General features: G+C 38.4%; 1 protein-coding gene across 3 annotated transcripts in view; it reads left to right on the plus strand.

Annotated features, from left to right (window-relative positions):
• The window catches only part of PARD3B (par-3 family cell polarity regulator beta), a 407,820-nt gene that overhangs the window by 109,060 nt on the left and 285,502 nt on the right, over positions 1-13,258 (plus strand). For all 3 annotated transcript variants that reach the window (XM_062004452.1, XM_062004454.1, XM_062004453.1), the window contains exon 3: positions 10,013-10,184. In XM_062004452.1, the coding sequence (XP_061860436.1) occupies positions 10,013-10,184 (172 nt within the window). The remainder of the gene's footprint in view (positions 1-10,012; positions 10,185-13,258) is intronic.

The following is a 13,258-nucleotide window of genomic DNA, read 5'->3' on the forward strand; positions in this document are numbered from 1 at the left end:
TCTACAAACATGTGTGTTGATGCGTTGTGAAGGATGCACAACATATGAGTAGAGTAGGAAGGAAACTACTGGAAGAGAGGACTTGAGAAGGGTACTTTGGGTGCTAGCAAGTGTGAATGCATATGCCTGCTACTACCTCACACATAATTCTGTGCTGGCTGGATTGATATTTGTTTATTCACACTTTGGGTTCCCTAGAAATCCTGTTAAAAAGTCCCAACTATGAAGAAGCTTGTGAATCCAAGAGTTGCTCAGTTTCTTTTTGCAGCTTTGTAACTAAATGCTCATCAGCAGTCGACTTAAATGTAATTTTGTGCTTGAAATCAGGACTCTGAAACAGACTGGATTTTTACAACTCATCAGCTTTTCCAGGACTTCAAAAGCATGCAGGAGGGAGTGAGAAGGTAGAGGGAGAAGAGGTCAATGTAGTTAGCTGGAGAGATCTGCTGAATAGCAAGCAAGTTGTCTGTTAAAGTAGAAGTAGACTGTAGGAATGCCTGGTGCTATAGTAGGAATTATGAGAAGTTTGAGTCTCCTCATCTGTTTTTTTTTGTGTTGTTACTGGCATGCTTTTTTGTGTGTTTCATAGCAAGCTTGCCAATGGAATTGGACTAGGCTGTTAATTTAGCATTAAAGTTGTATTTCAAGATAAGATAATTCATATTACGGAATTATTGTAATTCATGTTATGAAAGTGAATGTCTATTGATGCTTACCCACAATGTAGTAACCAGGATGTTACTTTAATTTTTATGGGATAAACTGCCTTTATTTCATATACCATGGCACAGTAAATTTTACTTTTTGATTACTAATTTCAGTAAGTGCCTTTGGCAAGCACAATTCTAGTAAGTAATTTAATCTTTCAAACTAGTATGTACATTCTTAGAGTGCCATTTTAAATGGACCCTCCAAAATTATATAAAGTCCATATAATATAAAGTACCTATAGATGAACGTACTCAGTCTTACATTTTGGAGTCCTTCTTCCATTTGTTTTTTCACTTGGATTAAGGAAGAATATAAACAAAGGGCATTTGTTAGCTAAGAAAACTCAGAAACTGTTTCACATGAAAACATAATGAGTATGACAAGCTACAAATAGCATTGAACATGAATCTTTTACAGAGGAAAGGAGGAACGTCCTTTGGTTTATTTACTTCAATCAACCCTAATAAGGCTTGTTTCATGTGTTTTATGCATCCGCCATCATAATTATAAATCCTTGACATTTTAACACTAGCTTTTATATCTGCCAGGGAAGCTACCCAGAGTCAATCCTCAAGGAATGTCTGTATTGTTACTATGGATCTCCATTACAGCTCTCAAGTAGTTACTAAGTGGCTTAAAAAATTACATCTCAGTCATGCTTGAAGGGCTCATCAAACTTTGCCACAAATATCAATGTTAAGTACCCAATCAGCTGCATTGTTTGAAGTGTGGTCACGTGTGCCCACAAAGGAATAGGTTGGACAGGAAGAAAGAGTATGTAAGGTCTCATCAATCAGGTAGATTTCTATTTTTTTGCCATGAGAAAAAAACCCCAAACCCTACCACTTCAGCTACCGGAAAAAAACCAGGAATATAAGGCTATCTTTTAATTTCATCACATGCACAAAAGCAACAGCTAGACTTTCTGAAAAGCATGGATAGAAGGCTTTTCTCAGGCATATTTTCTTAATACAGGGATGTATTTTTTTCACCTTTGTAGAATAGTTGAGAACCTTCCCAAAACAACAATTAAATAAACCCATCACAACAAAAGCCACAAGAGAAATTGCAGCAGGCTGTAAAGAAATTTTTAGAGATATGGAAGCCTAGGTTCATAAATTTAACTAGTTATCAAAATTCAGTGATGAGACTATTGACTGATGCACAACTTCTTGTAACAAAGTGGACAAGAAACTTTGATCACCCAGAAGTCCTGGAGCATTTGAACCTCTTCCCATGGCTTTGATGTCATTAACCACAGATCTAGTAAATTCAAGTAAGTACAGTCTGTGTAGTTCTTCAGCAAACAAAAGCTACATTGGGTGACTGGTCGTGCCACAGCACAGGCACAGCAGGAAGACCAGTGAAGGACCTCCAGAGGGTTAACATACAGTCCTTTCTTAACATACTGCTATCTCTAAAGAGAAAGCCCAAATTTATTGTGAAGTAGATCTGCTGATTAAAATGTGAAGACTGGAATCAGAAGGTAAATCACTGTTTAGACAAACTTTTACAACTTAGTGTTAATTTTAAAATCTCAGCTTAATTTAAGAGGAAAATTATTATTTAAAGTATGATCTCTTGCCATGGTTCCCCTAGATGATGAAGTACAAGCATTTAGCAGTGTTGAGCACCTTCTGTGACCTGTGCCTTTAAACCAAAATAAATCTTGCAAGGCTCTACAATTTCTGGCCTCATATTCTACCCTCTGTTTTTCATTTTGTCCCCTGCTCTGTCTCTTGGATTACACCAAAGCAACTGCACTGTCACTTGGATAAATATCGCTCCCTGCCACTAGCACACTCCTTTCCCTTAAAGAGCTGGGACTTGGCCTGGGTCCAGTCTCCCTTTTGTTTTGGCGTGCCACTTTTCTTCCTATCTTGTATTTTCCTTGTATGCTTGAATAGTTAAGAGCAGAGGCTGTTGATGTTTGCACTGTATGCAGCAGGGTTCTGTTCTGGGCTGCATTCAGGCAGTACTAAAAGAAATGTGAGTAATAAGGGTAGGAAAAGAGTCAGGTGGTCTCTGGGAGGATAATTTAGTGTTATATAGTTCTGGCATGTAGGTAAACAAGATGAGCTAGTCACCATAGCTTTCATGTAATGTATCTGTATTTTGTTTTCATATGTAGGTGTGAAGGAAGGCTGCCATATGGTATGTTGGTATTTTTCCTAGACAGCCTTTATTTTAAGTTAAAGGAATTCAAAGGCAAGCTATTATGCAAGAATACCATTTCAAATACTGATCAGTATATAGCAGAATACCTTGAAAGAACATTGAAGAAAAGCTGTAGAGCTCCAGGAAAGTCTTAAATTGAAAAGTTAAATAACACTTTCATCCGTTTTTGAGGTACTCTAATTGCCTTAGTTCTGTCTATGTTGCACTGTTACTAGTCTTTCATCTTTTAACTATTTGAACAAGAATCTTTCATAAGTAATGCATAAAATCTGATTTTACGTTAATGAGTTTGTGGAGTTCTGAAGCCACTTCTAAGGTGGCTTTATGAAGGTTTTTTTTTGTTCAGCATATGGTGTACTTCACTCTCTGTCTTCTTTCCTCAATCTAAAGTGTTCTTGTCCCCTTGTGGGCATAAATTAAAAGTAGAACCCATAACTGTAGAAAGAGTTTCTGTTAGGAAGATGAACTCATTGAGAGAACTGCAAAAATGTTCCTGCTCTTGTGTTATGACACATATATGCAGAGTGTCTAGTGTCCTCTCACAGGAGTAGGGGCACAAACACAAGTCCATCTTTGTTGCAACAGACAGATGTGTCACTGCTGCAAGATTAAAGAGAATGGTAGTCTGAGGAGATGTTAGTTCAGTTATATGTCAACAGAACTTCACGTTGTGTGGTTCACAGAGCTGAAACAGCTGAAGGATGGATAGTTCCTTTTCTTCCTGGTTTATTTCCCTGAACTGGATCACCACTGATCTAGTGAGTTGTAGCATTTGTGTGAAGGAGCAGTAGAAACTAGGGGTTGAGGAAGAAGGGAAGTCAGGCCTCAGCAGCCTCAAAGTAGATGCCAGCTTTTAAACTTAAGATGGGCTGGTGCAAACTACTTGCTAAAGAGGTATTTGGTGCCCATGTGGGTGTGAGTGTCTGAGATAACTGGAGTAAAAAACTGACCTGGCCCAACATATAACTTTGCTAAAAGAAGGTTGGGGTGGGGTGGGGGGGAAAGGATCCCTTTTCTCATTGATCACATGTAGGCTGCTGCCAACTGCAGTGTTTCTGTCAGTGTCCTGAAGACAATTTCTGTCTTCCAAGTTTTGATTTTCTTTTTTTACCTTTGCTGGTATCAGTGTGTCACATACAGAAACACTGTATGTCTTTCTGCCTCTTTGTTTTGTATGTCTAGGGATAAACACAACATTAATCCTACAGATCCCAAGTTGATGGATCAGAGAACAAGGTAATGTGATGCTGTGATTGACTATCATTGTCTGCTGTAGCTTGAGCCATTCCTTCTCCATACGTCACAAAGTTCAGTGAAATAGTCACTGAGCTATTCATTCAACTCTCCTGACAGCTCTTTAAGATCTGAGTGCTTCGTGTGAAAAGTCTTTTATTAATTGACCTGTAAAAGGGAGATATTTTTTGCTGTATCATTTTATAAGTAACTAATAATCACTCCCACAGGAGCACTGTCTATCAGAAGTGTAGATATGGTTAAAAAAACATGGACTTTGTTCTTAAATGAACAGGAGTCATGGGCATGTGAACAGGAAACAAACATATCTTAAAGAAACTGACAATTTTTCTACCTTTTGTTATCCATAATGAATAATAACATTTTGAATGTGAAAAAATTAAGAGGAAAAATTTCTATCCATCTTGAACGAAAACATTAATACAAGTTGAGCATTTAATTCCTTTTTGTCGTTTGAAGGTATCATTCTAGCTGTTGAAAATTGCATCTTTTCAGTCACACTGATATTAGCCTATAGCTAAGAACTTCTCGGATTTTATCCTGACAGAAGTTGAAAGCTGATTAATTTAATTGCAAACAAACTTTTATTTTGCCATTTCTTCCTTAGTACCTTTTGTACATGCCTAGTGTTAGGGGTCAGAAAGGAAACAATGATGTCTGTTTCCTAATTCAGTTCAGAAAAGCTAGTAAAATACACAAGTTTTAACCGTATTACCAGTAATCTAGCTGTCAAAAGAATAGTTTGAAGAGAGAAATAATTATGAAAGCTTTTATTTAAAATAGTGTACAGGACAATGTAAAGTCATCTGTTTTTCATCATCTGCATTCCTACAGTCTACTTCTACTTTAACAGACACGTGCCTTACAGCAAGATCTGCCAAGTTCTGCAATTTGTTCAAAGGAGAGGATATTTCTCTTAGAATTTCTGAAGCTCCACAAAATTGTTTGTTTAATTGAGCTTAATTAGCAAGCACTACACCAAAGTGCAATTTCATTTGGAAGAGCTTCTTTTTACTGCTGTTTTTGTATATGGTGTCTATCCCACTACACAACGAAGTGTGGCTGCAGTGTATGTGCCTTACACTCAAATGTGGTTCAGCAGTTGTCTGCCAAGGGAGCAACAGCAGAGCTGAAGCAGCTTAGTGCTGTGGAGTAAAGTGCAAGTAGTTTTAGAAGGACTGAGAGCCCCTGGAAAAATTGTAATTTTTCGCACTGGAAGTGAGAAGTCAATTACTACAATTATTTTTTAACAGTTAATTTACATAACCTTAATTTCATGCATGCCCTTTGAAAGGCTTAAGCTGGTATTTATAATACTTCGATTGATTAGCAATATATTTATAATGGTAAAATTGCAACTGCTAAGGTGCTCTTTCATCTGCAGTGCTGAGGAGTTCTCTCCCAGATAGAAAATAAATGACTGTTTATTTTACTGGTGAGGAAAGGCATTGCATCTTTGCTGCCTCCATGTGCAATACTGAAGTATCTGCTTTCCACGCTCTCAAGTGTAGAGTTTAACTCTAGATCATGTTACTTAATGGTGTATTCCATATTGTAAATAAATCAATTTTCCTTGTGTTTTTTTTAACTGTCAAAATAGTGCCCAGCTGTAGACTAAGAAACTCTGGGCTTTTCACTGAAGTCACTTGAAGAATGACAGCAGTAAGAAAAACTTCTCTGCTTTCAGATGGGCATGAGGCTGATGTGATTTAGTTCAGATGATGCCTTCCAGCCATTTGCCAGGCTGTACAACAGGTGTTTGCCTGCTGTTGGTTTGTAACTGTGCCCTGCCTGCTCCAGCTTGGAGCATGGGAATGGATAGCTGGTGTTGATGCAGTTAGGAAGGGGAGGGAGTGATGGCAGAGATGTCTTTTTCTTCTGATTCTGCGAAGGGATTTGGGAGGAGAGGAGCTAATGTGTCTATCTCTGCTGAACCATCTTGATAGGTAAATGAAAGTGACAACCACTTTAAGATGCAAAATTGACCAAATCATCAAAACATTTTGCAGTCTTTCTGCATATTTAAGCTGTTCAAGACCTAGGGGTTTTATCCATGTTCAGGCACTGTGACTTATATATGCCATCTTGCCTGAACCAAACTAATTTCTGACCAACTGTGAAGGCAGCTGTTTGACTTCTAACTTGTTGGCTCTCAGAAGATGTCATCCAACACTGGGGCAGGTGCTTTAGGGATCTTCAGTGGAGCAACGATACCACGAAGTTGTTGTTACAATCAAAACAACCTGGACTGTCTGCAAGTGGTGTTGTTTGCTCATGTCCTAGACCCTTTGCAGACTGGGTCATTTGAAGACATCAGCCATAAGGAGCTCAAGGCAGACAGACAGAACACCCTCAGCCCAGGGAGAAGGTGTTTGGATGTACTGGCCCTGGCCAGGCTTACCTCATGCCTCACCCTGCACTGCTGGATGGGCCTTGGGTGGCTAGTGACCCTTGGAGAGGAGAAGTGGGTCTGTGAGGGCCTGCATGTGGGACATGGCCACCCACTGCACAAAATGACACACCAGGATGGGAGCAGGAGGCCAGTGAAGTTGTTGTGGTGTAGCCATAGTGTAATTTGACTTTCTGGGCTGACTGGTATCTACCATATCTTTCAGATGTTAGAAGTCTATTTGTGACCTTATTTCTCTGTTAAAATAATTCTATATTTTCTTCTGAAGTTCTGGTCAAACTTCAGGGACATAAGGAAAATGTGGAGTGCTTGGAGACCTGAGTATGCGATAACACTGTGATGTGTGTGAGCTTGAAAGAGTGGCAATGCAGGGCTAGACTGCTGCTCTGGTCTCTGCTAGTGACCAGTGGAAAATACTTGAAGAGAGCATATAGAAACAGGTTAATTACATCAATGTGTTCTCCTGGTTTACCTTTGTAGTTTGTACCACTTCACGTTTTGGGGTCTTTTGAGTCTGAGGTAGTGCTTGCATGTTTCCATTTAACAGTTCTTGCTGGTCTTTTCTATCAGTTTGTCTAATTTTTTTTTTTAGCTATGCCTTACTTCTGGCCTTTGTAACATTCAGGGGGAGTATAGAGTGTAGAGTATTACAAGAGCATTTAATATCATAGGATGTGAAAGTGCAAGGAAACTCATGTGAATCCAGTTGAGGAATTCACTTGTTTATTCCCATCAAATCACAGCAGAGCTCCATTTACTCTATTTTACGTTGCAACTGCTCAAATGAACTTCATGTCCTGGTATTACCCTAAAGGGCATTCAGTGCCATAGCCCTATGCAATCTCAAATTTCCTCTTTATTAGTATCAGGCCCTTTCCTAGAAATGAAGCTTCCGCAGGAAGAGTTAGATTGAGAAAGAAAACCTTTTGGTGGGCAACAGTTGTGGAACTTTTTGAATCATAATGGACTTCTGTAACAGATGAAAGACACCACAGAGATTTTCTTTCTTTCTTGGTACTAGAGAAAATTGCTGTGGTTGGTTGGTGTCTCACTCTAAGGTAGCCTTTGTGGGTGCTTACAGTTGTGGGGCATAGTGATGGCCTGGTGATGAATGTAGTGTGAACACCTGGGTAGTTTCTCTGTAATACAGGAATGAAAAGGAGAGTTTTCTTTGTTACTTTACATTGTTTCTTTCCTATATGCTTTGGACAAATGAAAACCAAATTGTATGTTGTAAGAGCTAATTGTACATCTGTGGAGAGGAAAGAGGTTTCATGTGGAAAAAGAGAGCAAGTTTTCTACGTAATTATTTAAGGGATTTTGTGCATCTCTGAAATATGCATTGGTAAATATGAGCTGACACATTTCCAGCAATGAAATTATAAATGACTAGAAGACCTGAAAATGTCAATTTCTTTCTTAGAAGCACTTCAGGATCTTTCTTTCATTTTTTTCTCATCTTCTTGCTCTCATACATTCATTTCTTCCCTTAGGCAAATAAGTTCCTTTAAATATTTGTCTCTGTTTGGTATATATTATATCACAGGATATAGTTTTTGACAGTTCTTGAGAGTGTCAGAGAAGATTTGATGTACTAATATTTTTATAGAGAGAGTGCATGTGCATACCTTAAAATAACACAGAAATGTGTATTTTACTGTGTCCAGTTCTGGGCTCCTCAGCTCAAGAGGGACAGGGAACTGCTGGAGGAAGTCCAGCACACGGCCACGAAGATGATCAAGGGTATAGAACACCTTTCATACGAGGAAAGGCTGCGGGAGCTGGGGCTGTTTAGTCTGGAGAAGAGGAGATTGAGGGGTGATCTTATTAACATTTATAAATATCTAAAGGGTGAGTGTCAGGAGGTTGTGACATCCCTCTTTTCTACAGTAGATAGTAACAGGACAAGGGGTAATGGGATCAAGCTGGAACACAAAAAGTTCGACTTAAACGTAAGAAAAAATGATTTCACCATGCTAGTGACGGAGCAGTGGCACAGGCTGCCCAGGGGTGTTGTGGAGTCTCCTTCCTTGGAGGTCTTCAAGATCCATCTGGACATGTTCCTACGCGACCTGATCTAGGTGAACCTGCTTCTGCAGGGGGGTTGGACTAGATGATGTCTAAAGGTCCCTTCCAACCCTACCATTCTATGATTCTATGGGGGAGGTAGCAAATCAATCCTTTAAACCTTTTTCTGTATATGTGTTGAAATTGCCTAATACTGTGTCTCTTGTGGACTTTTTCATGATTAGCTGAGAAAAACATTAGGATAATCCTAAGCAATTCGGAAGAAGTGAAATAGACAAACATCTTAAGATGAAGATACCTGGTACAATGCTCATTAGACAAAGATTGTCATTGATACAGCAGGAGAACTCTGCCGCATCAGGTAGTGGAGCAGGAAAAGTGCTGCTCTTGGAGAGGGCTCTGGTGTGTCAAGTGGTTGGGAACAGCAAGTCTTCTGATTTGTTTAAATTCATTGGGAATTAATAATTTTATTTGTTTCCCTAGAACTTTTACACAGAGAACTGTTTCCCTGGATCTGCAGCACAATTTAGAACCAACTGCATGCATGCGAATCATTTGTTGATGAGAATCTTGACTCTTTGCATTTAGCAGGAACCAAAACAAAGATCCTTGTGAAAGGCCAGGTTAGCTGAAGCAAAAAAGGATTTTTCTGGTGGTGTTTTTTTGGTCATTTCAGTGTCAACATTGACTTGAGTTTCGATAGCAGACTTTGCAGTCTGTCATTACTTAATCTTGACCTCTTGTGTGTGAGAAGTTGTGAGAGTCAGTTCCTGAGGGACAGTTTTCAGAAACAATGTATCTGGAATAAGCTTGCAAGGGAGAAGGAGATGATAGACACACGATGGGGTAAGACCTGTGTATATATGTGTGCCTAGCTGGATCAAGAAACTTTCCTCCATGCAGAGATACAGGTTGGGTGGCTAGGAAAACTTCACTCTGACATTTTCCCTGATGTGTCATCTCTTGGAATGTAATTATTATGTGTTTATAAATAAAACACTTATTCTCTTGCTAAATGCTGTTTATATGGCTGCGTTACCTTTGTGCAGTGTGTCAGTCAGTAACACAAAATTTTTCTAAAATACTAATACTTTCCACTTCCAAAAATTAAATGGTGTTCTATGTTTTTAACCACGTTCAGCCCCAAATGTTTTGGAACAATGTAAAATGCTCACTAATGGAAGCATGCTAGCTCTGGAAAAGTGTGTCATCACAGGGAAGTGATAAAGCATATACTTAAATCGTCTTGAAGTCAATGTATTTAAACACAAATATATGCTTTCCTGAATCTGTATGTTTATTGTTAGCTGCTCTCAATGAGATCATTATTTTGTATTCCCAGTGAAAGAAAAGTTTTTTGTTGTTTTATTTTTAAAAGTGAAATTTGAGAATATGTAAATATACAAATTGTATTATCTTTTGTTTTGATAGCTGATTGCTGTTTATGATGAGCAAGAAACTCACTGTAAGACTGATGGCACCAGTGGCAATTTGACAGACAGAAATAGCCGAGACTCTTTTGAGACTGAGGTTGCGGCTCAGCTGGCTGCCTTTCAGCCGATCGGTGGTGAGATTGAAGTGACTCCTTCTACCCTAAAACTGGGTATGTATATTATGCATGGTTATTTGGTTTTTTGACAAATGTATAGTACTTTCCTTTTTCTTTTCTGTATATGTCTGTAGTCTGAGTATATGTATTTAAAGAATTTTTTAGCACCCCATTGTTTGCCTTGTAAATCAGCCAAGACAAATTTATTGACAGAAGCTGGGCTTTTGAACAGTTGATGCTGAAAACTGCAACTGAGCGTGGCAAATTTGCACCTGAGCCTTGTGTCCTGCTGAATGTTATACTCAACCATACAGCTGGGGTCTCCTTTTTCTCCTTTCTTTGACTGTGTAGGTTGCTGACAATCCATCATTGTAGTCTTCTGAGAGCAGATGAGATGAAACCTATGCAAAGTACTTTGAAGTAACAAAGTAATTGAAAAAAACCTCCTGTGTTTTTGTTGAGAAACCTGGATTCAATGAGTGTAAAACTGCTGTGTCTAAGTACTTTTACTGATTATCTGAGCTAGTGCCCTGTTTTGTAGATGGGAGGTAGAGAGATGATGCTCATTGAAAGCAGTTCAGCTCTTTGCCTTTGAAGAAGTTGCTCAGCAGGGTCTGTTTGCCTATCTGTCTTTCAGGTGAGCAAACTGTGATTAGGAGAGGCTGCTCCTTAATTCCCTCTTATATCAGAGGGTACTATGTGAAATGCTGCAATTTTAGTCCCGTGTTGGTTCAATGTGCCTGGAAGGCCAAAAGTTCAGACGCTGGTTTCCAATTATAAAGAGCTAGTGTCTTGAACATTGAACACAAAGCAGTTTGAAATACTTTCTTGGATTGAGAGCAGGCTAAGCTGTCACCTAGATAATAGATACAAAAGCTTTCAGAACTAGATTGAAGGTGAATCCTCTTACCATCTGTCTGCAAAGCAGTAGCACACTGACAGCATTTAGCAAATGAATAATGCTCAGGAGAGGCTTCTCTGCATTCCACTAGAGCTCATTGCCCAATTCACCCCATATTCTTGAGTGTAGCTGGCAGTCTAACATACTGTTGTTACATGTAGTTTGAGGGTTGGAGAGAAGAGTATTTCAGCCTCACACAATTTTATGTAAAACAGATAAATGCTAGAGCTATTGCACTCACCAGTAAGCTACTAGATAATTCAGTTATCATATCATTTATGGAATCCTTCTACTGTAGAGCGTAAAGGAGATGAAATATAACATGAGGAGAACAGCCAGTTAGGCTTCTATTTTGTTTTCAGCACAATATATATTTGAAGTTAAAATGAGCGCTTGCTTCTTAAAATAGAGAACATAAACATGACGTGTTTGTCTCAATGATTTTTCTTTCATATTGTTACATTTTACAAGGTAAATGGAAGGTTTTCTACCTGTCAGTCCTATAAACTCAGTCTGCACTCTGAAATATAATTGTGTTCTCTTCCGGATTTCTTTAGTCTTAATTTTTGCGTTTATTGTTCCCATACAAGTCCACAGACCTTAAATTATGTCCCTGTTTCACCAGAGGCAAATTGAAAAGTAAATGAAGAAATAGAAGGACAATTTGGTTGCATCAATATCATTGATGCTTGAATCACAGTAGTCTGGCTCCCCATCTAATTATTGATTTGACTCCCACTTGCTAGCAGAAATAAATAACAATAATTTAAAAAAAGCTCTTTTTATTTTTGGAGCAAGAATGTGATTAAGTATATACATAGCTAACGTTGCTTTCCATGGTAGATCTGTGCTTTAAGAACTGTCATGTGCTTATCTTTTACAGAATGCCTTTAGGGATGAACTGCAGGGAATCCATTGTTATATAAATTACCACATTATGAAATTTTACCTGTTAATTTTTGTTGGGTGTTTTATGTTCTATGAAACCAGACCCATCTTTTTTTTTTTTGTAGAAACAGTGTCCATTTAGTGATCTGCTCAGAGAAAACGTTAAGCATGTGAAACTCAACACTACTGTTCTCCAACATGAGAGAAATGACACTGATTTAAGAAAAGACACTTGAGATACTGCCTTCAATTTTTTTCTTTTTTATAAATTGTGTATTTGATCCAGTTAAGTCTATAATATCTTATACCTAATTTTCAAGGCTTTACTGGCTAGATAGGGTAGTGATGGAAATATATATTTTAAAAATATTATATGATTACTTCTTTCAGTAGTCAATCTTTTTGGGGTTAATACTCTTTACAAAACAATACTGATCAGCTTGACTCTGTCTGAAATCATAGTTTTTCCATTATGTGTTAGTTACCATCATTTTTCTCTTTATCATCTGTAACTTTGCTTTATTCTGGCTCACTTTCAATCTCATATTTGACTTAGATGAAAAAATGAGATGCAAATATGCTTCAGCACCTCTCTCCTCCCCCTGCAGAGCTGGATTAGCAGGTGTTGCTGACAGTGTCTGAAATCAGACTGCAAAGTAAGCAACACCTGATAGTTTCTTAAGCTGACAAGACTTTAGTGAAGTTTCTGATACTCAAGGCTGAAATTACTGAGGGAAATGTAGGCATTCACTTTTGTTAGGTACATAGGTTTCAATGTGGTACTGGGTTTGATATCCCTGGTATCTTCCCATTAAGCATCATTTAGTGAAATGATGACACACAGTAGTTGTTTCTCCATGATTTATTTTTTCTATGTTCAAGACATCACAGAATCACAGAATGGTAGGGGTTGGAAGGGACCTTTAGAGATCATCCAGTCCAACCCTCCTGCTCAAGCAGGTCTACCTAGATCAGGTTGCACAGGAAAGTGTCCAAGTGGGTTTTGAAAACCTCCACAGAAGGAGACTGCACACCCTCCCTGGCCAGCCTGTGCCAGGGCTCCCTAATACTTATCTACTGAAACCTGCCATAACCTATTTGGATGTAGATAAAAGCCTAATGATGATGTCACATGTACTGCATCCCCAATGACCATAATTATTTGAGAATTACCAGTACTGTATTCATTCTTGTTTGGATGAGTAGGAAAAGTAATGCTTGCATCTGTGTAGAAACCTAGAGTGGGAAGGGACATTAATTATTTTTTTTTTCTGTTTGTGTAGGTTTTAAAAGTACCTTGTCTTTTTTGATTTAGTGAGTAGAATACCGAAAGTATGTT

The sequence above is a fragment of the Colius striatus genome, chromosome 11 (genome assembly GCF_028858725.1).
Source record: "Colius striatus isolate bColStr4 chromosome 11, bColStr4.1.hap1, whole genome shotgun sequence".
NCBI lineage: Eukaryota > Metazoa > Chordata > Aves > Coliiformes > Coliidae > Colius > Colius striatus.